This window comes from Nerophis ophidion, linkage group LG14, assembly GCF_033978795.1.
Source record: "Nerophis ophidion isolate RoL-2023_Sa linkage group LG14, RoL_Noph_v1.0, whole genome shotgun sequence".
NCBI lineage: Eukaryota > Metazoa > Chordata > Actinopteri > Syngnathiformes > Syngnathidae > Nerophis > Nerophis ophidion.
The window spans coordinates 32,428,790-32,455,737 of NC_084624.1; the positions used below are offsets into that span (position 1 = coordinate 32,428,790).

General features: G+C 38.4%; 1 protein-coding gene across 15 annotated transcripts in view; it reads right to left on the minus strand.

Annotated features, from left to right (window-relative positions):
- Positions 1–26,948, minus strand: part of obscnb (obscurin, cytoskeletal calmodulin and titin-interacting RhoGEF b) — a 104,146-nt gene that overhangs the window by 11,718 nt on the left and 65,480 nt on the right. For 11 of the 15 annotated variants that reach the window (XM_061920448.1, XM_061920458.1, XM_061920453.1 and 8 more), the window contains 24 exons: positions 26,655–26,933; positions 25,133–25,390; positions 24,800–25,066; positions 24,362–24,634; positions 18,902–19,168; positions 18,199–18,747; positions 16,363–16,653; positions 13,508–14,770; positions 10,513–10,794; positions 8,382–8,466; positions 8,185–8,306; positions 6,621–6,818; positions 6,516–6,548; positions 6,347–6,445; positions 6,057–6,275; positions 5,905–5,938; positions 4,068–4,120; positions 3,885–3,983; positions 3,448–3,504; positions 2,273–2,412; positions 1,286–1,486; positions 1,138–1,214; positions 884–1,054; positions 649–808 (listed from right to left, as the gene is read on the minus strand). In XM_061920448.1, the coding sequence (XP_061776432.1) occupies positions 649–808; positions 884–1,054; positions 1,138–1,214; positions 1,286–1,486; positions 2,273–2,412; positions 3,448–3,504; positions 3,885–3,983; positions 4,068–4,120; positions 5,905–5,938; positions 6,057–6,275; positions 6,347–6,445; positions 6,516–6,548; positions 6,621–6,818; positions 8,185–8,306; positions 8,382–8,466; positions 10,513–10,794; positions 13,508–14,770; positions 16,363–16,653; positions 18,199–18,747; positions 18,902–19,168; positions 24,362–24,634; positions 24,800–25,066; positions 25,133–25,390; positions 26,655–26,933 (5,477 nt within the window). The remainder of the gene's footprint in view (positions 1–648; positions 809–883; positions 1,055–1,137; positions 1,215–1,285; positions 1,487–2,272; positions 2,413–3,447; positions 3,505–3,884; positions 3,984–4,067; positions 4,121–5,904; positions 5,939–6,056; positions 6,276–6,346; positions 6,446–6,515; positions 6,549–6,620; positions 6,819–8,184; positions 8,307–8,381; positions 8,467–10,512; positions 10,795–13,507; positions 14,771–16,362; positions 16,654–18,198; positions 18,748–18,901; positions 19,169–24,361; positions 24,635–24,799; positions 25,067–25,132; positions 25,391–26,654; positions 26,934–26,948) is intronic. The other 4 variants (XM_061920450.1, XM_061920447.1, XM_061920445.1 and 1 more) reach the window with 4 other exon arrangements.

Below are 26,948 nucleotides of genomic sequence, written 5' to 3' on the forward strand. Positions count from 1 at the left end.
ATTTGCAATCTGGGAATTCCTCAAAAGACAAGACTCAAAAATGGGCTATAAAAGTGACTGTGGAGCAAAATTTGCGCAAAATCTACACCAGTTATGATACATATTATTCAGACCACAAGGAAATGTTTTAAATGCAAATTAAAATTAACGTAAATCCCCTAGAACAATATTTTGGAGTGCATGAGAAAGTGGAAAACATTTTTGGACACCTACAGTATTGCCTAATGCAGCAGCAACAGAACCAATGAGCAAACTCTTCATTCAGCATTAATACCATTGATGAGTTCATTGTAAACAACAATAAAGCAAGTGGAACATGCATGAGTTTTACACCCATTGCTAAAGAGCACAAATGGCATTTTAAAACGCGTGCAGAGAAGTAGATAAGGTTTCTGGATGCTGCATGATAATTTAGATTCAGCTACTGCCATCTTTTTGGGAATTGATTAAATACAAACTCCAAGAAGAAGTGTCTACAGTCACAGGTGTTAATCTAAACATTTAATCCATTATTATTATTATTATTACTGTAGTTAGAGCCACTTAAGTGTTATTTTTTTGCAGCAGTCAACTAAAGGAGGCTGTGCGGTTCACTGAATAGAGGCTTTAATTAAGCATTTAAGGTAACACTAAGAAGAGCAGTGATACCTTGAAGAAGTGGTGCACTGTTTTGTCACTGACGGCACACTCAGCCTGGCTCTGGCCTACAAGATATTGGAGGTACTTCTCAAAGCCCTCCTTGTTCTTCAGGAAGCACATGGCCACGTCATCGTCTGTGTCACAGTCGCTCAACTTGGGAAGGAAAGCCCTGAAATAAACGTATAGAGTCACTTCCATAGTGCTGAGTGGTAAGATAAGTTGGTCATACAAGAGGTAAACACACTTGTTGTGGAACTCCTTAATGTCCTCGATGTTTCTAAATATGGACTCTTTCTGGGTGCTGACTTCAGCTGGTGCATTCGGGCTGTCAGCGTGCCTCAGGTGATGACCCGTGAAGAAGCCTATCTCTTTGACAAACTCGGATTCACCGCCGATCAAGTCCTGGATCAGTTGGCTAAAGATAGCAAATAAAAGAGAAACATGCTGCTTAAGATGATTACGCTACTTTTTTATAATGCATAAAAGTGTTTGACTTACAATAACTTCTTCTTGTATTCTCCCTCAGACACCTCTTCAACACTTGCCTCTGGAAGGTCGCCTGCATCTGCAGACAGCTACAAGAATGCATTGACTTTAGAACCTTGAACGCCTCACCAATGTATTTTACAATGCTATGTAGGCGTACTTTAAGTTTTTTGTCTAGGTAAGCAGGTGACACCCAGCCTTGGCGGGATGGCGTCGTCTTGGTGGGTTTGGTCCGTACCAACCACTTGAGCGGGTGAGCCGAGTCCAAAACCTCTACATACTGTCCCTCCTTCAGGGAAATAGACTCTTTGCTTGCCACAGTGGGGTCGTAGTTGGCTGTCGCTACATAGATATCAAACATCTACACACACAGTCACAGTCTTTTAGTGTTTCAGTTTCAGGAACGTACCATTTCGGCACATACAGTCGCGATCAAAAGTTTACATACACTGGTAAAGAACACAATGTCATGGCTGTCTTGAGTTTCCAATAATTTGTACAACTCTTATTTTTTTGTGATAGAGTGATTGGAGCACACACTTGTTGGTCACAAAAAACATTCATGAAGTTTGGTTCTTTTATGAATTTATTATGGGTCTACTGAAAATGTGATCGAATCTGCTGAGTCAAAAGTACACATACAACAGCAATGTTAATATTTGGTTATCTTGCTGGGTATTGTGGCCAAACAGCTCAATTCTTGTTTCATCTGACCACAGAACTTTCCTCCAGAAAGTCCTATCTTTGTCCATGTGATGTCAAGTCCATGTCAGAAAACCAACAAATTTTGCTGAACTGCACCAATTTTGTCAAGAGGAGTGGTCAGGAATTCAACCAGAAGCTTGTGGATGGCTACAAAAAGTGCCGTGTTGGAAGGGACATGTAACCAAATATTAACATTGCTGTATGTATACTTTTGACCGAGCAGATTTGGTCAAATTTTTTAGAAGACCCATAATAAATTCATAAAAGAACTAAACTTAATGAATAATTTTTGTGGCCAACAAGTATGTGATCCAATCACTCTATCACAAAAAAATACAGTAAGAGTTGTAGAAATTGTTGGAAACTCAAGACAGCTATGACATCATGTTCTTTACAAGTGTATGTAAACTTTTGATCGCGACTGTACATGGCAGTGTCTTACCTCTCCCCTGGCATCTCCTTCATCAGACTCAGAGGAGGAGTCCGCCACGAGGGAGGGGGGACGAGAGCGGCCGTGATGAGGTGACGCCGAAGGTGTCTTGGTCTCGTCGTCGCTGTCAGCGCCTGGCACTCGCAATGAAGCTGGGGCAGCAACACAGGAAGGGGAGCAAGTGGTGTAATCAAAATACAGGTCAAATGTGTCGCTATTATGTTCAATGTGTTAGCAGTTTAGTTGCTAGTAAGTTGATACGAGTAACATAATTTCATGCTAATTGACTTGCTAATGAACGTAACGCTAACACTATAATATACAATACTGTATTAACCGCAATACAAAACGACCAAACACTGCGTAGACCTTAATATAAAACGCCTCGTTCAAGAGCATGCAGTCATTGTGTTTTGACTTCATAGTGCAATGTCACTGGAGTGTGCGAGTGACAGGAAAAACATTATCTGTCCCGCTATATATATTTATATATATATATATATATATATATATATATATATATATATATATATATAAATATAAATATATATATATATATATATGTGTGTATATACATACATACATACATACATATACACACACATATATATATATACAATATATACACATATATATGTACACATATACATATATATGTGTATGTATATATGAATTTATATATACACAGACATATATATATATATATATATAGAAAATATATAATTTAAATATATACATGTGTGTATACTGTATATGTATACACACATGAACTTGATTAATGAAAACATTCTTGGCAAATGCTTTCGCTCTCGTCCGTACATATAAACATATATTTAAAAATATATATAATTTAGTTATATACTATACATTTTTAAATATGTACATTTAAAATACAGTTTTGATGTGAATATAAAAATACTGAAGTACAGAAGTCAATATAATATACTTCACTGTTATAGTTTGTTAGTATTTCAGTGACTGCATTGTTTTAGTAATAAACAATGACCAGTACAAGTTACAGTATTAATAATACAACAACAAAAAGGCTGCCAATTTGAGTTAGGAGAGAGTGTGGTTATAGCCTAGAGCACTATATTTGATTTTAAGAAACTAGGATGACAGTTTTTAAGAAGTCATCACCGCTTCATCAATAATCATGAACAAATGGATGCATGTGGAATACATACTGGTAGTTTTGGGCCAAGATTTCATCCACTGGAGCACTTCCTGATTCTGTGTGCTGTCTGAATAACAGATTGGTGGATCGGATGAGCATTTTATGGGCTGTATTAATAAAGTGATGGTTGAATATAGAGTAAGTGATGATGTATGGATGAAGCTATACTAGTTTTAAATACATGAACAAAACGTGCAGTCAACACAAGCGCTAACACAGAGCATTTAAGTGTCATTTTTAACACTCAAGAATTGACTTTTGCAATTCTTGATTTGATCAAACAGATTGGCTTTTATAAACACACAATTTTAATGATAGGAAAGTATCAAAGCTTGGGTTGACACAAGCAGTAAATGAAAACAAATATCATGAAATTTTGATTTTATTACAATTTCTGTCCATTGTTTGAACTACAGAGACAGAATGGTCCATGAAAAACAAACTTACCTTGGGTGATCTTGGCTGATACCATTTCAGTAATCTGGGAGGTGAGTTTCATGAGGAATTCCTCTGAACCGACCTCTCCTAAGTAGGTCATTTTACTCTCTTGAGGCAGTACATAAGACAAACACCATGTTAGCCATAAAGTACTTACAGTGATACTTAAAAAAAACAACTGTTATTTATCACCTTGCCCCCTGTTTGCATCCTCCTTTGGTGGACTGACTTTAATCCCAAGAACTCTAATGATTGGAATAAAATGAAATGTTACCATTACAAAAACAAACAAAAAACATTGACTTTAGGCTGTAGGCAAACTATTTTGAATAACTTCACAAAACAGGAGTATGATGCCGGTTGTGCCATTTAACGTTTTGTGTGACACTTGTGCATGTTACACTTTCCTATTTGATGTGTCTTGCGGCACGGCAACTTGATCTACTTGTAAAGCACTTTAAAATCTTGGTTTAGCTCCTCAGTTGTTGGTTTGAAACTCATGCGTGTTACACTTGTCATACAGCAACAGCTGTGGCTGTAGGCAATGTCACGCCAAATTTCTTCCCCCCTACAAAAACCTTCCCCCGGAAGACATTTGGCGTGACAGCCCCTCTAATGCTTGAAGGACCCCAATGAGGGTGGAAGGACCTTAAAGCAGCCCACACAGCTGCCTGTTTTAAAAGCATTATAATTGGCTGATTGTCATTGGTGAAAAATAACGGTGAGGAAAAAATATTAGCATTCCAGCATGCTAACCTTTCAAGCTATTTTTGCTTTGCTAATTTTGCAGCTGTAACCCTTAAGAGTCATATAACTTGCTTAAAGCAGCCCACACAGCTGCTTGTTTTAAAAGCATTATAATTGGCTGATTATCGTTGATGAAAAATAACGGTGAGGAAAAAAAAATTAGCATTCCAGCATGCTAACCTTTCAAACTATTTTTGCTTCGCTAATTTTGCAGCTGTAACCCTTAAGAGTCATATAACTTTGTATTATCACGCCCTCATTGGGGTCCTTCAGGCATTAGAGGGGCTGTCACGCCAAATGTCTTCCGGGGGAAAGGTTTTCGTTGGGAGGGAAGAAATTTGGCGTGACAGCAACCTCATATTGTAGCGCCAGATTTGAAATATCTTGCCGTGTCCATTAGCCTTAAAATGTTGGACGTGATACTCATTTGTTGGTGTGAAACTCATGCGTGTTACACTTGCCATACTGCAAAAGCTGTGGCAGTAGACGACCCCCTGCTGAAAGTCTTATTAGCTCCACATTTTAAGTATTTTGCGGCATCTAGCAATTTTATGTACCTTTGCATGCACTTTAAAATGTTGGATGTGCTACTCAGTTGTTAATGTAAAACTATTTGTGTGTTACAATTGCCATACTGCAGCAGCTGTGGCTGTAGAAAACTCTTCTCATTTTAATCAACTCCACATTACAAATAGCATGCAGCGTTCAGCAACTTTATCTAACTGTGGATGCACTTTTAAAATGTTGGTTGTGCTACTCAAATGTTGGTCTGAAACACAGATGTGCCATATAGGCACTATAGGCAACGTCTTTTTGTAGTTCCACATTAAAAGTATTATGCAGCGACCAACAAGTTTATCTACCTTTGCATGCACCTTAAAATGTTGGTTATGCTAATCAGTTGTTAGTGTAAAACTCATACATGTTACTTGTCATGATACATTTAAAGTATTGTGCAGTGCCCAGCAAATGTATCTACCCTTGCATGCTCTTTAAAATGTTGTTTTTGCTACTCAGCTGTTCGGTGCGTGTATATAGCTTATATGTGTAGCATACACGTATAATGACTAAAACCTGAACACGTCTAATACAGTCTTGTAGTTTCCTATTTTTTTTAATGTATCTTTAATGTTTTTAAACTGTTTTCATAATATGTAGTGTTTTGTGTGGACCCCAGTAAGACTAGCTGACTGCAATAGCATAGGCTAATAGGGATCATTTTCAAATAAACATCTTGTATATGTAAAATTTATGCCATTTCTGTGACATGTATAAAACTTACTCTGAGGGTTTGGTCTCTTTCTTTTGTGGTGGAGCTGAAAGAAGGGGAGAAAATATAAATATTATAACTACAAATCATGACAATAATAAACACCAAAAGGGGACCACAGCGTTAATATAAAGAGTGTAGGAATTTGATTAATTGTTACTTACTGTCATCCACCTCGAGGTGAGCGGTACAGATGGACTGTCCCGCCTTATTAGTTGCAATGCATGTATAGGCACCGGTGTACTCTGTTCCCACATCCATCAAGATGAGGCTATGCTGGCGTCCTGAGCTTGCTATTTTGTATCCCTTGGTGTCGGTCTTGATCCACAGCACATCTTCCAGCGACTCCTCCTTTAGCCAAGAGACCATCGGAGTGGGAGACCCTAAAGCAGTATTTAATAGTGTTAAAATGAATTAAGTCATCTTGAAAGATAAGTACGTTTGGTGAGCAAACCTTCCACTTTGACAGATAACGTGATGCTGGCTCCTTGTTTCACTTTTCTGTTGCTGAACCTTTCCAGGAAACGTGGTGGCACCAATGACTCATGTGATTCTATGAGAAAAAAGGGCTCAATCCCAGTCACATTAGAACTGTATGTTTGAGAAAAAGAAGCCCAAATTACCTTTCTGATCTTGTGGTAAGATCTCCCCTGGGTCTGTAAACAGTGAAGTCAAATAATTTGCATTGCACAGTGTTTGTGAGGAGATATATTTTCTGGCATACTCACTCAGAACTATGAGTCGGGCAGAGGAGTAAGCAGAACCCGCTGCATTACTGATGTAAGCAGAGTACTCCCCCATGTCATCTTTCTTCACCTCCAGGATTTCTAAGGCATGAACGTCCTGCTGGGCTAACAACGACACCCTTTCCGAGGCCCGAAGGGGTTGGCCTTCTTTGAACCAATAAACCCTTGGTTTGGGGAAACCTGGAAACAAAACCTGTGTGTTTGAATTTTGGCGATTTTTGTTGTGTAGGTGTACAGCAGGGGTCACCAACCTTTTTGAAACCAAGAGCTACTTCTTGGGTACTGATTAATGCGAGGGGCTACCAGTTTGATTAACACTTTAAAAAATTGCCAGAAATAGCCAATTTGCTCAATTTACCTTTAATAAATATATATATATATATATATATACATATATATATATATATATATATATATATATATATATATATGTATATATATATATATATATATAGAGAGAGAGAGAGAGAGAGAAAAAATGGGTATTTCTCTGTCATTCCGTCGTACATTTTTTTGTCCTTTTACAGAAGGTTTTTTGTAGAGAATAAATGATGAAAAAAACACTTAATTGAACGGTTTAAAAAAAGGAGAAAACAGGAAAAAAATGAAAATTTAATTTTGAAACAAAGTTTATCTTCAATTTCGACTCTTTAAAATTCAAATTTCATCCAAAAATAAGGAGAGAAAAACTAGCTAATTCGAATCTTTTTGAAAAAATTAAAAGAAGAATTTATGGAACCACATTGGTAATTTTTCCTGATTAAGATTAATTTTAGAATGTTGATGACATGTTTTAAATAGGTTAAAATCCAATCTGCATTTTGTTACAATATATAACAAATTGGACCAAGCTATATTTCTGACAAAGACAAATCATTATTTCTTCTAGATTTTCCAGAACAAAAATTTTAAAAGAAATTTAAAATACTTTGAAATAAGATTTAAATTTGATTCTAAAGATTTTCTACATTTGCCAGAATATTTTTTTTTTATTTTAATCATAATAAGTTTGAAGAAATATTTCACAAATATTCTTCGTCGAAAAACAGAAGCTAAAATGAAGAATTAAATTAAAATGTATTTATTATTCTTTACAATAAAAAAATAAATTTACTTGAACATTGTTTTAAATTGTCAGGAAAGAAGAGGAAGGAATTTAAAAGGTAAAAAGGTATATGTGTTTTAAAATCCTAAAATAATTTTTAAGGTTGTATTTTTTCTCTAAAATTGTCTGTCTGAAAGTTATAAGAAGCAAAGTAAAAAAAAATAAATGAATTTATTTAAACAAGTGAAGACCAAGTCTTTAAAATATTGTCTTGGATTTTCGAATTCTATTTGAGTTGTGTCTCTCTTAGAATTAAAAATATCGAGCAAAGCGATACCAGCTTGCTAGTAAATAAATACAATTTAAAAAATAGAGGCAGCTCACTGGTAAGTGCTGCTATTTGAGCTAATTTTAGAATAGTGGGCTACTCATCTGGTCCTTACGGGCTACCTGGTGCCCGCGGGCACCACGTTGGTGACCCCTGGTTTACAGCATGCATACCTTTTACTCTGAGCTGCATCCTAGCTATTGGGGAACCTGGACTGGCATGAACATCGTGAAGTTCCTCCACGATTTGTGGCAGCTGATCATCTTCTGTTACGGACTCAAAGGTCTCAGTTTCCCTGGAAGGGAAAGAGAGAATATTGCATTGCTCAACAATGCATTGTAATGTATATTTTGGGGATGAACTGCTTTACCTGGACAGGTAGCCCTTGGCGCTGATGTAAGATGAGGTTTCAGTGGCAGCATCAGCAGCTGTGTCGTAATCAGAGCTGCAAGACACTGATGGAGCGTATGATCACTTGCGAGCAGCATGGAGGTCAAAGCCTATCATAACCAATAACTAATTGGCTGGGCATCCACTGACCTACTCTATGTGTGATGTACTGCATTACCCAAATATATATATATATATTTTTTGTCCTGTCCAGCTTCTCAGGCAAATCATTTAGTTGATGTAGATGTCCATATCGGCTGTTCAGATTTACTTTACAAAAGACAAGTGTAGGATACTTCTCTTGTTGCCTTATTTGAATTTGACTTTATTAAATGTATTTATATTATCATTTGGTGCAGGAGGGGATAGAAAGAGAAAAAAAGAAAGACAGAGGGGGAAATTGTGGGGACAAGAGGGGGATTAGACAGAGAGACAAAAACAACAACAGCAAATACAACAATAACAACAACAATAGAACAACACCAGCACATACAATATGTACAAATATGATCGTAAAAGTGATAGCAAATTAGCAGTTAGTGAAATAAATAATATAGTAATGACAATGAGCATTTTTACACTAAAACTGGAGCAATACAAATACCAATAGAAAAAGCGCTATTGATCATGAACAAAACCAATAGTTTACCTCTATTATCAACAATAAAGTTGTTCAAATGCAACAATACGTATACATAATGATAGCTAGAAAGATAATAAAAAATAAAAAAAATAAATGCAAAAAAACCAAATAAATAAATAATAAAAAAAGAAGGAATACCGAAAGATGAAAGGGAAGAGAGAGAGGCAACCTATATTAATCTTGTAGATTGTTATAGTAACAAGGGTTTAAGCTCTGTCAATATGCCTTGTGTTACCCAGTTTACCCTAGGGCAACAACGTTGATATATGTTTGATGAAACATGATTATGTGCATGAGTGTATGTATGTATATGTACTTGTATATGAACAGAATGTGTATATGAATGTTTGTACAGTAAATGTATGTGTACAGTATATGTATGTTTGTTTGTACAGTGAATGTATTTGTACAGTATGTGTATGTTTGTACCATGAATGTGCGCGTGGTTGTACGGACTTGGAGTATGTAGGTATGTAATGTATTTGTGTATGTATGTGGGAGCGTAGGTACCAATGTATGGACGTTTGTATGTATGAATAACGGTTTACCCAAATATAAGCCAACACTGAATAAAAGACAACCCCAAAGTTTGGGAGGAAAAATATGTACCGGTATTTTTTCCATTTATCATACTTCTTTGTGAATTTCTTAGCTGCTCGTCAGCTTTGTGACGACTCTGCTATATTGATCACCAGGAAAGAGAGGCTTGATTTGTCACTAGTCGTTTTTATATAAAGAAAACGTCACTAAAAGGATTGGAAAAGTTTCTTTAAAAATAGTCCTCTGTAGTGTTTATGTTTCAAAATTGCTGATTTGCTCATTAAGCTGTCACTTAAAAAGGGATTCAGCCTCAGACAGATCATCCAATCATCTTGCGGAATGCCTAGTGTCCAGGCCAGCCGACGCCAGCCCACAGTCCATCCACTTCCAAAAAAGCTGAGTTGCTGAGTATTTGGCCTATCCATTGTATTATTATCATTATAAAATATATCAAAATATATTTTTTCTATTTTATGTTGTTGGGATACCAGTGGTAAATACATATTTTCACAATTATATGATTGTTTTATTCTTTCAAGGAAAAATGCATTGATTGTAGGGAGGTTCACAGTATACAGTCATAGCCATAAATACATTTTTAAAAGCAATTGGCATAATATATATATATATATATATATATATATATATATATATATATATATATATATATATATATATGTGTGTATATAAAAACTTCCAAAATATACTTCTGAAGAGTGTCTTCAGACCCCAAACTTTTCTTTTTCTCTGGGTTGCCCACTGCCGCCTTATATTTAACACGGCAACAACAAGAGATCTAGAAAGCCCTAATAAATAGTTTAAATTCGAGGTAAAGTGTGCTGTTTAAAAAGTGACCTTTGATCAAGAAAAGTACATTTTCATTTTACTTATATACAACAAACTTTTATGTGCGCAAAAAAAAACTTACTGTCGACCCTGAGCTCAGCCCGAGTGGCCACGATGCCGCTGCTGTTTTCCGCCGTGCAGCGGTAGACGCCCATGTCAGTGGGCAGTACGGCGGTGATGATTAGCTGATGGCAGCCCTCCTGGTCCTCGTTGATCATATAATGGTCATTCTCCTCCAGCAGTTTGCCATCTTTGTACCAGCGTACCGCTGGGGAGGGTTTTCCGATCACCACGCAGTCAAAGCTGACCGGGTAGCCGTCTGGGACGTCCTGATTTTGTAACTCTGTCAAGAAGACCGGGGCAGCTGGGAGAGAAACGGGACATTATGTTAAGGTGTGGTAGTTAAAAATGCATGATTGTCTAGCCAAATTAAAATAAAAGAGTTTTAAGGCCTTTAAATGGGAAAATGATGAATGGGAATTTAAACTGATGTGGATTGCACTGGATCAAAGTAACATTAAATTTAATGTTACAGACTCTGACAATGAAAATACGTGTAAAATTCCAAACACTTAAAAAGATTTGTAAAAGAAAAGTAGGTTTGGTCAATAATATGTGTGGGAACTCCAACTAATGAAAAATTTAGGCTTATATGCCAAAAACTGCAGAAAATAGGATTGCACACCATTAAAAAGCGAGGCCAATCAAGAACCTGTATCCCTATAACAAATTAGAAACCCCAACGGTGTACAAAGTGTGTTTCTTTTAATTGTCCTGGGCATAGTCACTATTCTTCAGTTATATTATTAGATTCTGTATTTTACTGAATACTCTATCACTTATACCACACTAAGGTAAAATGTTGATGTTTCAGCATTTATTGACATACGGTATAAAGTAGTACATCCCTGCCTATTAACTACCTCGCACACTTATCTTTTTTGCTGAAAAGTGTAAATACGTTTTTTTTAATGGCAATTTTAATAGAAAGTGGTTTGCTGGCCCCATCTACAAGGAAAAAATAATGCTGCAGCTACAATGTCAACAGAGGGTGCCGCTTTACAAGTCAATGCACTCGACATTTTCTAGCAGGAAAATGCTCTGACAAGGGGTGACGTTGTGTGATGGTAATAATAATAGTTGCAATGTATAAATAGTAGTAACAATAATTTCTCATCCATATCACCCCATGCACAACACTGTGGAGACCCATGTTTTTAAGAGCAGGCTTAAGACCCACCTTTTTGATTTGGCTTTTAGCTGATATTAATTATTTTATTGAAGTCATTTGTATTTTACCTTTTATCCTATTAGTTATGCAATATTTTATTGAAGTATATTTATTTACTATTTATTTATTGTATATATATATATATATATATATATATATATATATACACACACACACACACACACACATATATATATATATATATATACACACACACACATATATATATATATATATATACATATATATATATATGTATATATATATATATATATTTATATATATATATATATTGTTTTTTGTTTTTTATTATTATTTTCTATTAATCTTCATCATGTCTTACTTGTATTTCATTCTTTATCTCTACACATGGTTCTTAGTATTTTACAAGTTTTATTTTTTCCAATGTTCCTCAGATGAGCCATCTGCCTCAGGGGTTATCGGCCCTGCTTGTGGGGGCGCTTTTGTGTCAGCGTCCTGGTGGCCATGGTCTGATGACCTCCGTGATAGTGTTTACTTACATGTCTCCTCTGTAATCAGCTATGCAATCATTGGTCCATATAGTTTCATAAGTGTGCATGTTGTGTGTGAGTGTGTGTGTGTGTGTGTGTGTGTGTGTGTGTGTGTGTGTGTGTGTGTGTGTGTGTGTGTGTGTGTGTGTGTGTGTGTGTGTGTGTGTGTGTGTGTGTGTGTGTGTGTGTGTGTTTGTGTGTGTGTGTGCGTGCGTGTGTGTGTGTGTGTGTGTTTGTGTTTGGTATCTGTGCGTACGTATGTGATAATGGGGGATATGGGTCACCGGGGTATTGTTTTTAACTTTGTAAAGCACTTACTTTCACATACTTTTATGTAGGAAAAAAGCTTTATAAATAAAGCTTGATTTGATTTAATAGCTCCTTCAACATGACGGAGATATATATATATATATATATATATATATATATATGTATATATATAAAGTTATTTCTTTCCAAAGTCATATTTAAAATAACTAGTGTTTTCCATTAGTACTCTTTGTATTTTTTAATCTCATGTGCACTGTGAGTTACCTTGATCTTGGGAATGAAGGGAGTAGAATTACTCCTTTTCTTATCTCATCCTTTCTCATCCTGAGCTGAACAATGAACTTGTTCCTTCCTTCTGAAGGATGTGGGCTATAGGCATATTGAAGAAAAGGGCGCTTCCGTAATTGTGTTATATCAACTTGGCAACGCGATTTGAATGTGTTGTTTTTAGGTTGGTCTCTCCAAAGCTTTGGAATAAATTGCAAATGACCAATTCTGTTGGTGTTATCACTCATACTAAGCATATACTGTATGTCATTCAAAAGAATTTGGGATGGACCAATAACTTAAATTCCCTGGGAGGACGAACTGGTCCAAAGCAACAAGCATTAGACTGTTAAAAATACATCCACAGTGAAAGGAGAGCTACAGAGGTACTTTCTACCCACAACCATAAGTTTTTACAACGCACTTATGTGAAAACAACAAATTTTTTTTTCATGGTGTGCAATATGGATGTTAGTGTTTGATTATTGTATTTTATCTTCTAGCTATACATTTTAGTGAGCAATATGTAATATTTATTACTATTTTGTTGTTTTTCATTATGCTTTACTTCTGTTACTGTATGTAAAAACCTGCACTGCAAAAAATTTAGTTTCGCCATTGTGGGATAAATAAAAGTCTAGTCTATCCTATTTGCAGTTTTTTTTTCAGCCTTTACAAAAGGGGTTTGGAACCTAATCACCACTAATAGCAGGGTTCTACTGTCCACTAAATTGGTTTCCATCAACTTTTATCCACACATTTTTTAAATTTTTTAGTTGCACTCTTGACTTTCCTACCAGGAGCTCCAGACAGGAAAGCAGGAGGCTGTTTTTCTTGTGTAGGTGTTTCGGTTCCATCCTGAGTATAACCCAACTTCCTAATCCGCAACTCCACTTTGAGATGTCCCGCCTCCAAGATGGTGGTTTCCACAGGAACTCCATGGATTGTAAACATCTCCTGGAACCTCTTTGAGGCCACGTCTGCCTCCCCCCACGTGTCAAAGCGGATGTAAATGTAAGTGTCGTCCTCACGGTACGAGTGGGGATCCGGGGGATTCAGGTCTCCTTCATCCGCACTGACGAAAGGCTCTTCCTCTACGTCCGGCGGGAGGCGTGTGCGCAGCAGGCGTCGGAGGCGTCTGCTGGCCTGCCTCAGGGATTCATCCATCTCGCTGCCCGATGAGCTGTCGGGCTCGCTGTCAGCGCTGTAGCCCATAGTGAGTGGACGCCGCCCCGATGATTCCCTCACCGTTCCTACTGTCACCTTCGCACTGTGAGAGATGACGCCAAACTTATTGGTGACCTCGCATGTGTACACCCCCGTGTCTTTTGTGGTGATGGCGGTGATGACCAAAGAACATGTGCCGTCATTGTAGATGTCGATATGGTGGTGCTTGCCATCACACAGCGGCTCTCCATCCTTCAGCCAGCGTACTCTATCAGGTCGACCCTCAGCCACACACTCCAGGTGGATGGTGCCATCAGGTTCTTTGGTCTGGTCTTTAAATACATCCTTAAAGACAGGCCGCATGTCCTTGCGTGCCTTGTAGCCCTTGAAAGCCGCTTGGATTTTAATAGCAGCTTCTCTCAGCTCTGGCTCGTCTTCCTTGCTGATCTCCATAATGTCTGTGTCCTCTGCTGACACATACTTTGTTTCAGTCTGCTGAGTCGTCATTGTCATCGTTTTGATTTCAGTTGTCTGATCAACCATCTGGAAGTGTTTGAAGAACCTCGCAGTGGCATCCTCGTCCTCAGAGGTCACAGTGGATACCTGAAGCTGGCTGTTCTTTTTGAGGTACGATACAATTGAAGATCCCCCAGAAGCATTCTCAGGTTGATTTTTGGCTGACTTCACTTCCTTCTCCTGTTGAGTTTTCGTTTGGGCTCCTTTTTTATCATCTTCAGGGTGTTCAGTGATGGAGTCAAGAGTGGGTTCTCGACTCATGCGCCTTTTCTTTGCAGAGGCCTCCCACAGTTCATGAAGGTCACCCTCTTCAGCAGCTTCAGGAGGCAAACTGGGCTGTCTTAGTTGCTCCACCTCGACTTCTTTTACCTCTGTCTCTATAGAAAGAAACATAGTTTTCATTAGTTTTTATTGTATTAAAAATGTTTTTAGTTTTTAGCTTTATGATGGTTTGTATGTTATATGTATTTTATGTATTTGTACCTTGTTTTTACTGTTGTACCCTGTTTTTACTGTTGTACCTCGTGTTTACTGTTGTACCTCGTTTTTACTGTTGTATCTTGTTTTTATTGTTGTATGTCGTTTTTAATGACTACTGTTGCAAACCAAATTGCCCCTCGGGAACAATAAAGATTTTCTAAGTCTAAGTCATTGAGCCTTTAGAGTTTTTGTGCATATAGAGAGCAGTGTTAATTTTGTTATAAAAAAAATGTTCGCCTTAGTTATTGTCAAGAATGTTAATTTTTGTTTTTTAATTTAGTTTTAGTTTAGTCTTTTTAATAAAATGTATTTTCGTCAGTGGTGGGCCTTCTCTGCTGGTCTAACATAACCAGAATTCATGATCATATTTAAAGATAAAAGTCATTTTTAATTAATTTTTACTAAATATCTAAAAGTAATTATATCCTTATCATTGCATATTATGCTCCTTCCAATGCTGTTGTTTTTAGTTTAGTTTGTATCCAATTAGAATTCAGCTAGCTTATGTTGCCATACTGTACGAAATCTGCCCGGAGCCTTAGGAATCAACAATGCAGGCGTTTTTCACTGTAAGTGAACGGGCACATACAGGTCATAGACAATAGCGATAGCAAATCAGATCACGAGTTGTTGTCAGTAAGGCCTTCTAGCTGGCCTAACACAACACAAGTTGCGAAAACGGGAAGTGGCACCGGAACCATAGGAGCCATTGAAAACCACAGAAAACTCACCGGTACAATACCCACGAAGATAAAGTGTTTGTCTTACACCTAGTAATCCGCTGTGGACAGACAAAGCCAAGCAATGCAGGTTTAGCGAACGGTGCGCGCTCCCACGGTGGGAATACATTTTTAGCAGGCAATCACATTTTGGCACACCGGCTACGAAATGGTTTCCCCGCCACTTTCACACAAACCAACCGACTACTACGTTGGGACCACTGGCTTATACGGCGTCGGCTCGGTGCTAAAAATTCTGAGTTCAAATTGTTTTTATGTTTCATTTGATTTATATAATTCTTTATATTTTGACAGTACGACGTAAGATATGTTTAATTAATGAAACGGGTTTATTGAATGTTAAATGCACCAAAAAATATACCCCTATGTACACTGTTTATGTAAGTGTGTTTCTGTATAGTATCTCCAGCCATGTCTATGTGGTGACATAAATTACAATATTTTGAGACGTGAAGTCGGATTAAGTAGGACATTACCTAAGGCCGAGGTGTGAGACGTACGGCCCGCCACTGGTTTTAGTCAAACAAGCTTTTGTCATCTAAATTGATTTGATTTTAGTCTAGTTTTAGTTGACTAAAATTACAGTACATTTCGTCCACTAAAATATAAAGCATAAAAGATAACACACCTTTGAAGATGTCCTGAAACCACTTTTATAAATGTTATTGCAGAGCATCTCAAAAACAGTATATATATGCAATACTAATAACATTATACCAATTCAAGTGCTGAACCAAGCATTCACTCACCGAGCTGCACAGTCAGAGGAAGCTCAACCGGCTCGCCCGTGCCGGCTCTATTAATGGCTGCCACTCTAAACCTGTAGCCACTTCCCGGGATGAGATTCTCCACCGCAAACTCGGTGTTACACACGGGAGCAGAATGACAAGGAAGCCAGAGAGAGCTGTCCGCCAGCCTCATCTCCACCTTGTAGCCCAGGATGGGGCTGTCTCCATCATGCAGAGGAGTGAACCAGGAAAGGGTGACTGATTGTTTGGTCTTACTGAAGATCTCCGGGTCCTCTGGGGGGTCCGGTACAGCTGTGGGGAAGAAAGCAGCAGGATTTAAAAGAGAAAAAACCCCACAGATTGCAGTTTGGTCTGCTTTCCATCCATTGTATCATCATCGCATTGACATTGTACATAAAGCATTACAACATCATCCCTATCTAATTAAAGGGGTACTGCACGAGGTAACTATTTTTATTATTAGGTAATCATTGTTATTATGAGGTAATTATTGTTAATACAGTGGTAATTATTGTTATTATTCATTATCAATAGAGCTGTTTCTATTGGTATTTGTATTGCTTTATTTGTAGAACAATAATGTTCATTGCCATTTCTATATTATTTATTTCACTAACTGCTTCTTTGCTATCACTTTTACTATCATATTTGTACATATCTTATTTGCTGATGTTGTTCTATTGTTGTTAGTGTTGCTTTTGCTGTTGTTGTTGTTGTCGTCGTCTCTCTGTCTTATCTTCCTCTTGTCCCCACAATTTCCCCTTATGTCTTTCTTTTTTCTCTCTTTTTATCCCCTCCTGCTCCGGCACGGCTGCACCAATTAATATATAAATCCATTTATTAAAGTAAATTACAAATAAGGCCACAAAACAAGTATCCCACACTTCTCTTTTGTTTAGTACATTTGTACAGCCGATATGGGCAACTACATCAACAATACGATTTGCCTGAGAAGCTGGACAGGACAAAAAAAACAACAAAAAAACCCAAAAAAAGGTGGTACCGCACTTTTTTTTTTTAAATTTTGCAAATCGTTCACGATCCTTATGACAGACAAGAACACACACATCTTTGTTTTTTTTTAATGAAGATTTTAAATATGATAAAACAAAGCGCTTGGGAAGATGCAGTTAATGGGAGTCACCGTTGTAGCCTTCAAAGCTCTTTAAGACAATTTCAAAACCCTCCATCGATGTTTTGTATACACACTGCAAGTCTACATATAAAGTAATGTAGTCACAGCTGCATTTAGGCAAAAGGACACGTAGACCCTGGACAAGTCACCACCTCATTGAATACAATTAAAATTAAGAGTAAGATTACTAATTCAGTGTTAATATTTGAGTGGGTCATGGACCCAGCTGTAGTGGAAAAGTTAGGCCCCAGGGGTCACAAGGGGTTCAGAGCCGCTGATCTAGACTACAAGGAAGTGTTTTAAATGTTGATTAACATCATTATACTGTAGGTCTTTTTTAGCTTTTAGTGTTTGATTGATTTATCATGAATTTTAAATGGCTAGCTCATGTTACCATTGGTGGTTTAGGAGAACAGATGTATTAAATCAATGTCTATATTTTTCACAATTAGAAATTAAACTTTGTAAAACATTTCCACACGAACCAAATTAAATGTTGTCTTTGACTGGCTTTCGTTTTTTGTGTCTGTGCCCACATGCCCGCAGCACATACATATCTTGTACAGTCATAGAATTTATGAAGATGACGGATTGGCTCTGGAACAGATTATTTCTATTTCCTTTGATTCCAAAAGGAAACATTCAAACATGATGATAAAAAGGGGGCAAAAAGCAAAAAATAAGCAAATTCAAAGACTTACTAATAATGGAGAGCTTGGCCAGAGAGAGAGCATCTCGTGCTGCAAATGTAATTTCCTGTTGGGGCAAAAGCGGTGCCTGTCTCAGGATGAGGCGATAGGAGCAGCCGTCGGCCCTCATGTTCCACAGGTCGCCATGCATGAGTTCCACTCCATTAGCGTACCAAAATACCTCTGCTGGAGGCACGGGCTCTGTCAGCTTCACACAGAACTCCACCCTCTCTCCGGCTACAGCCACCGTGTCCTCCAGGCTTTTTACCACGCCTAGCTGCCAGCCTTTGACAGACAGCTCAGCAGATGTGGATGCAGTGCCTGCTCTGAAGGTAACAGTGCAGCTGTCACTAATCCGCAGCTCTTTGAGTAGGAGCAGGTGACGACGGCCGCTCTCGAAGGACACAATCTCAGCATTGGGGGATTGCTTCACTGGTTTGTCGCCGAGAAGCCACTGGCAGTCTTTGTTCTCCGGGCGGGATAAGGCGCACTCGAAGAGCCCTTCTCCCCCATCAAAGGTTTCCACGTTCTCCAGGCCCTGGACTATGTCGATAGGTTTAGCTAGGGGGTGTAAAAAGAAAAAAAAAGATTAAGAAAGTGTAATTCTTGGTTTTTGTGACAAAAAACACACTATTACTGCATAACGTCATTGGTAAGAAAGAGCAAAGGAGGCTCTTTCAAGGTAGGTGCTCTTTCCATGTGGAGGAGAGCTCACCTTCCACATGAAGCGAAGCAACCACACGGGTCCCCTCTGCCTCACAGGAGTATGTCCCCGTGTCTCCAGCAGACACACGGCTAATGTACAAGCGAGCCACTGTCCAGTCCTGCTCCACTACCACCCTGCGGCCATCGGGCTGCAATAGCTGCCCGTCTTTCTTCCACTCGGCCTTGACCGGCCTCGAGAACTGGCAGATGAACTCGGCCGGCTGGTTTTCGAGCACCCTGAGGTCCTCCATGTTGTTCACCACTTCAACTGTGGGATCTGAGGTTGAGGTCAGGGGTCACAGGGTCAGGGCGCTGCTGTGAGGTTTATGGTGATTGAGCAGCACATGCCGACTGAAGGCTTTATAACCCCCAAACATTTTCAAGTGAGTAATATCATTGGAGGATTGACTTGCGAATTAGAACAAATCTTATATTAAAAACCCCCTATTACATAAAATTGACGTGTTAATAATAGCATAACACAGCATAAACACTCATTATCATGGTGAACGGTCACTTCAGTAGCTGATTATGTAATCGCGCTCTGCAGTTGTTTAATTGATCTGCTTTGTTGGACTGAATTCCCTCTTGAATACAATCCATCCATCCATCCATTTTCTACCGCTTGTCCCTTTCAAGTTCGCGGGGGGTGCTGGAGCCTAATCAGCTGCATTTAGGCGGATGGCGAGGTACACCCCGGAATTATACTTAAAATTCAACTTATATTCCGCCTTTGCAATAGTCCTAGTTTGGTTTAGCAGCACTGCAGCTGCATCAATTCAAAAGCCCATAGATATAATTGCTAATTTAGCATCACTTCAAACGCCATCATCATGAAGGATTTACAGTTGTATTTCTAAATTGACTGTATATTTAACTTTAGTGTAGCTAAACCTTTTCCCTAGAGATATAATGCCTAAATAACTATTTTGTCCTAGTTTGTCAATTTTTTGTGTTTTATATACTTTTTTAAATTAATGCCAAAGCGGCATAACAGATCTGAAATGGCTTCAGTGTGGTCGGAGATATCAAACACTTTTCTATCCCCCTGAGCCTATTAACCTATTTTCTTAACTTTCATATAATCTTTGGACATAATCTGGAATATAATTACATGACTATGGAACATATTGGAATTACGTGAATTGTTGTTGTCAATGTAGTCTTTGTGTGCATCATTCATTCATGATTACTTAGAGTAAATAGAAATCTGTATGTAATTGTATTTTTTTAATCAATTTTTACATTTTGTTTTATGGACATGCACTTGGGGATAGGTTGATTGGCAACACTAAATTGGTCCTAGTGTGTGAATGTGAGTGTGAATGTTGTCTGTCTATCTGTGTTGGCCCTGCGATGAGGTGGCGACTTGTCCAGGGTGTACCCCACCTTCCGCCCGATTGTAGCTGAGATAGGCGCCAGCGCCCCCCGTGACCCCAAAAGGGAATAAGCGGTAGAAAATGGATGGATGGATGGATTACAAATCGCTATAAATAAGATTTGCGTTTCATTCGAAAAAAAAAAAAAAAATTGACACCCCAAATAATAATACGTGATTTATTTATATGTAATTGTAAACATACTTTAAGTCTATTTAGTTGTGTATTTTATGTATACATTCTCACAGCCAAATCTATTTCAGTAATACAGCAAAACTCTCGTTTATCCTTTTTTTACTTGGTTCTGTGGCAAATACAACTATGCAAAGTAGGAAGGATTAATTATAAAGTGAATATTTTCAACTTGTTTACAGCTTTCTAAAGATGTTTTTAACATCAAGAAAGCCCTCTAAACATAAAATAAGAACCACACAGTGACCTTTACATGCGACAACATTTTTCAAAGCGTGATTTGGCGAGGGAAGACTGCATTACAATACTCACTAGGCTGCGGTCAGCCCTAGCCCCAAGCGTGTTACACAAGTAATACTGAAGAACGAACTGGGATAAGGGCTCGAATTTAACCACGGCAACTGCGACAACTACCTTGACCGCCATCGTCATTTTCCGTCATGCCCCAAAAAATTGACTAACATCGGCAGCAACAACATGCGGTAACCGTCCTTAACTTTTTACTTGATAATGGAGGAATGATGTAAAAGTAAACGGTATAATGGCCCCACACCAAACAGCGAAGGAGATTTTTTGATGTTGCTTTTATTTTCTCAATACAGCGTTTATCAGCTGCTGTGACTGAGAGTTAATGAGGTGAGGAAACATGCAGCAGGTGATGTGTCGTTAATGTTGTCACAACTTGTTTATAAAGTCTCTAGCTTGCTGACTGAGATATTCACTCGTCCTTTTCCTCATCACGTCCGTTGTGTCCAGAGCAAGACACTTCACCCTTGCTCCTGATGGGTGCTGGTTAGCGCCTTGCATGGCAGCTCCCTCCATCAGTGTGTGAATGTGTGTGAATAGGTAAATGTGAAAGTAGTGTCAAAGCGCTTTGAGTACCTTGAAGGTAGAAAAGCGCTATACAAGTACAACCCATTTCTCATTTATTATTTATTTAACTGCAAACTGTTTCAGTGTTCAACATCATTACTAGCTAAAATGTTTTGTCATCTTATCGAATTGAACGGAAGCTGTGAAGATTGTGTATTTTATGTGAGAGGTGTCGTTCTTTATTTTTGCTGGCCAAACTGGTGTACTGATAGGAGGCGTTGGAGAAGAACAAAGCTTGTTTAATTGACTTTATCTTCATAAGTCAAACAGCTATTTTTTTTATTTTTATATGAAAATGTAAAAACCAGGTTTTTTCTTACAGTACTTGTATTTTCTAAATGTCACAAAGGTATTACTTTAAAAATCTTTCATGTGACATAGCACGTTTTTAATGTGTAATTGTGTGTAGTTAATAACGATACGACATATTTCTGCTCAAACTCTTAATACAACTGTTGTGAAAGTTAAAATCCGAGACCTGTGGGACCACAAACCCAAACTTGTTGAGGCACCTATCTAACAGTAGTATGTGTTCTTACTGTCTGTTTACGAGAACCAAATGTGAGAAAGATCTATTGTTTCGTTTTTTGCTCCACTTTTGGGATCTGTGCTGGGGATGTCGTTGTGGCTTGTGCAGCCCTTTGAGACACTTGTGATTAATGGCCAAATAAATAAACTTTGACTGATTGATTGATTTTGAGAAAAGAGGTGATAAAGCTTTAGGTTTACTGTATGCAACATCATTGAGGAAAACCTCTGACCCACCATTATAAAGAGGAGTCTGTCCTCCATTTTTACAGAAGAGCACTTTGTTAATTGAAAAAAGGGTTTTGCTGTCAGTCAGCGTCAGACATTTAGCCTTTTTCGTCACCAAATTGGCTTATTTAAGGATGTTAAAAATTGTATAATACGGGACCTTAAATAAAAACAAGCCTGATGAGTGTATTCTCGGGGGGTCAAAAAGCCCAAAATGTCCAAGTTAATTAAAGGTTAAAGAGTCAATTAATGCAAGCAAAGAAGGTAATTATAGCACCGTTGAACTCAAAGGATGGGGAATGGAATGTTAGGATTCTGTGAAATGGTAATAGAGGTGAGACTAGGACTGGAAAGCATTAGGACACAAGAGATGGATGGGTGGAGCAGCACCTGACTGTTAGTGTTTACTCATTGGCTCACTTCTTCCAATGAATATAATTTGCATAAATTCTCCCGCTTACTAATACAGCCCAATAGTAAAGTTAGTCATTGTAAATTGTAACAAACAGGTGCCATTTGAGCTCTATGTTTACTGCACAAAGTTAATGATACAGTATTATACTGTAGATTGGGGTCGGAAACCTCCAAAGTTGGAGAAGTGTACTTTCTTTAAAAATAATTTTATAATTTTCGACTGTCTTTAAGGCCGTGAATATGTGGTGACGTTGCTAAGTTGCCGAGCACTCGCTTATATTCTTTCTTACTTATCTTTTATTTTATTTTTGGAATGCTGCTTATGGCACAGGAGTGGGACCAGATACATTTAATTTTTCCCAAATCGTTTTGGACCGTTTATCACTTGAGCAAAAATGTGCGCTTGTGAAGTTTTAAGTACTAATATGAACACAAAAATACTGCTAGGACATATTCTTTTATCTGTAAAATTAAAACACATTTACAAGCCGTGCTGTGTTTTGCAGCTGCTGAGATTAAAAAATGGGGCAGAATGGCTCTTTTGAGAGATTGCTGACCTCTGCGCTAGATTTTATTTTGTGTTTAATAAAATGAGAAGAAATGTTGCACACACACACAATGTCAATGGACAAACAGTAGAACCTCCAAAGTCCAACACAATCTGTTTCCCACTGGCCGACTTTCATGTTTTCCCATTTCAAAACCACCATTCATGTAGGAAACAATGTAAAGTTGATTCATTGGTTCCAGACTCAACCTCGCAGCCACCATGAAACCTTAAACTGCAGCGTTATAAAACAACAAAATAAAACTATAATTAAGTATCACTATTGAGTTTTATAGAACCTCTTACATTCCACATAATCGATAAGGAAGAAGAAGGTACACATAGGGGCTTTTTGAATGTATTGCAAAAATGTATTGCTCATTTTATACCAAGTATGCTGCAAAAGGTTCTAATGACTGTTTTTGTGGCTATCAATTATATATCTATTCATTTTCTCTTTCACTGGTGCGTTACAAGAAATCCCCACAAAAAGGCAATGAAAAACCAAAAAACAAGGTGTCCAAACTTTTCCCACTGTAGATTGCATACAGAAAAAAAAACCCATAAGAGTAACATATATTGTTACATCTATTGAAATAAATTCCCTTTCAGCCTTGTGTTATTGATGAAAGTGGTTAAAAGTGTGAGATCTTCTTTTAAGATAATATTTAAAACTTTTCTCTTAACATTAGAACTGAAGGGCATGTTTTCTAGTATGCCTTCACAAAAAGTGTGGTGGTCTGCAAATGGCCCCTTGCTTTAGATGCTTACTGATCTGAAGCCTCACAAGATTTGTCCCACATGATGAAGTTTTTTGTTTAATTTTGAGGCATACATATTTTCCCAAATACCTCATTAAACTAGTTGTTTTGAAATGGTTTTCAGGACGTCTTGATGGAAAAACCTTCTTCATGAACATACCACCTGACAAAATAGGCAGGCTTCTCTCCAAATCCTAAAACATAATATTTGTCAGTCAACTAGAAACATTGGAGTTGTAAGTGTGATCATTTAGTTTTTCTCCAGCAAATAGGCTGGCATTCTGTTAAAATGTGGCATTGTTACATAGCTAACATGGCTATGCTTTTGGGGCGGTTGATTTTGGAGGCTCCATTGCAGTTTAAAAACATCTATTAGATAATTTTCAATTTTTTTACAAACCCCCGCAGGAAACCATACTATTTAATTTTTTTTTCAGTGCACCAATTTTACTGTAAAACATATGTACAGTAGTTATAATTTAATTTACTTATAATTTCTGAGGGGTGTAAAATGTGACTGAGACTGTCATGTTCCTGTCCAGTGATACCTTTGACAAGGAGCTTGGCTGCTGATGTTAAATTGCCAGCCTTGAATATGACAGTGCCAGAGTCATCTGTGGCCAGGTTCTTAAAGGTGAGTGAGTGGATGTGGCTCTCGGTCAGTCCTATCTCGATAGTGGGGCTGTTCTTCAGCAAAGTGCCATCCAGCCACCACTGCACCTTGCCAGGCACCTGACCAGACAGCTGGCAAGAGAAGGTTGCCCATTCCCCAACGAAAACGTCGACGGTCTTAAGACCAGACACAATGTAGACTTCTATCACTGTCGGGTGAAAATACAGATATACCTCAGCCTGTACATTTCACAGCATCATGTCAGCCATCATTTCGACATACAAAGAAGGTAACCCACCCTAAAACACTTAGTAATAGTAATACATCAATATTAAAAAGCTCCCTTCATATTCAAAATGTAACAAAATATTACCTTGTACTGCCACAGAGGCGGTGGTGAGTTGATCCCCCGCGTCACAGGTGTAGTAACCGCTGTCTTCCGGATCCAGGTTGTGTATACAGAGCTCTTGAACGCACCCGTCCTGCCAGATCTCATACTTCTTACCAGGCGTAAGGACCATGCCACCTTTCCTCCACTCCACGCGAACACCCGGCCTTGAGACCTCACAGCGCAGGGTGACATCATCACCCGAGACCGCCTGCTGGTTCTTCAGCTCCGTCTTAAAGAACGCCGGAGCAGCTTGTAGTTATTAACAAAAGAGAGTTAGAATACTGATGAGCTACTTTAAATATTTGTTTTCGCTACCTTCCACCGTGACAGTGACGTCACACTGAGCATCTCCAGTGTCGCAGGTGTACGTTCCGGCGTCCTCGGGCACAACGTTGTGGATTCGAAGTTGCTGGAAGGCGCCATTCTTCTTCAGGTCATACTTGAGACCAGCTTTGATGCTCGTGTTGTCTCTCATCCAGGTAACGGTGGCCGTGGAGTCAGAGATAGTGCAAGCCAGAGTGACGGTTTCCCCCTCTAAGGCTGCAGTGTTATGCGGCTTTTCTAGGATAAGCACTGGGAATATGGAAGAATATAGTTAAAAATTGCAACATCTGCATTTTTTCCTACATTTACAAATGTGGCACTTATAATCTTGCGTCACTTTATTGATAATATGGTACAGCTAGAAATACATGGTCCTAGACAACCATTTTGTCATGATCAGAGTTATACATTTTGGTTTCTATTTCCTTTCTGCATTCTCGTTTTCATTGTTTGACTTCCTGTTTTTTCATTTTTTGTGTTTGCTTCACCTCTTCTCTGAGCACTGGTTACTCACCTCCTCCTGATTGGCAATTAGGAGGTTCACCTGGGTCTCATTGTCAATCAGGATTTCCCCAATTTGAGTTCATTGTACCCTGCTCTGCTTCACATGCCTTGTCCTGCTATGATTTATCTCTGCACCATGACCCTAAGTTTTGTCTCTGCCTCTATTTTTGTTGTGGATCTTTGGTCCCTTAATTTTGATCTCACTTGTTTCACACTGCCTCGTCCATGCTGGTGCTCGCTTTTTTTGACAATACACATTACTTTTACCTGCAGGTCTCCTCCCGTCCCTGCATCCAGACCTCCACACCACGTGTCATATTTACTGTCATTTGTTTACTTAAACAGCAAAGAGGACAGCGAGCTGATTGGAAGCAGGCAACAATCGCTGTTATTATATTTATACATTTGTTAACTAAATAATTATTTGGACTGCATTAAAAAGCAGAAAAGAAAACAAAGCTTTCTTTGATTACGCGGACATTTATTAACAAGAATGTCCTCCTGACAAGCGCCCATCAACCAGTGTGCTCTGTTTTTGGTATATTGTTTTTTTTTGCAAAGAAATAGCCCCATTAGGCAACATAAAAATGTCCACAGCAGTAGACGCGTGCTCTCAGAAGGTTATTGCACGCCACAGAAGCAACACAACCAATGTTGTAGTAGTGGTAGGTAGCACACGACTCAGCCAGCTTTAATAGGGCGTTCTATAGTTCTTTGTAAACAAACGGCAAGTATTTTATGTACGAGTTTCACACTAACAACACTTTAAAGCGAATGCAGAAGTAGTAAAGCCGCTTGATGCTGATGACTCATGATAGTTCAATTTTAGCTACTATCATTTTGTAGACTTAATCAAAACTAAATAGGGAGGTTGCCTACAGCCACATCTGTCAATGCCAAAGTGCTTTTTGAATTGATCCTAATTAGATACATCGCTGGTTATTTGTTTTTGAAAAACACACACAAAAATAGCAGCCTTAAATAGACTTAAAGCTGTTTTGACAGTTACCTTTGGGTTTCTCTTCAACCAGCAGACAAGCCACACTCTTTTCCTGACCCACCACGAAGGCCACGTCCCCTGATTCGTCCGTGGTGACCATCTTGAGGACCAAGCGGTGCACTCGGCCATCTCTGCTAATTTGGTTCAGGTCGTTATTCTGGAGGAGGTTGTCTGCAAGCCACCATTCTGCGTTGGTCACACCGGGATGAGACAGCTGCACCTCAAAGACGGCATCCTGCCCAGTCAGCACGGTAACGTCGTGCAATTCTCTCACAATGTGCACATTCTCTAATGGCAGATTAG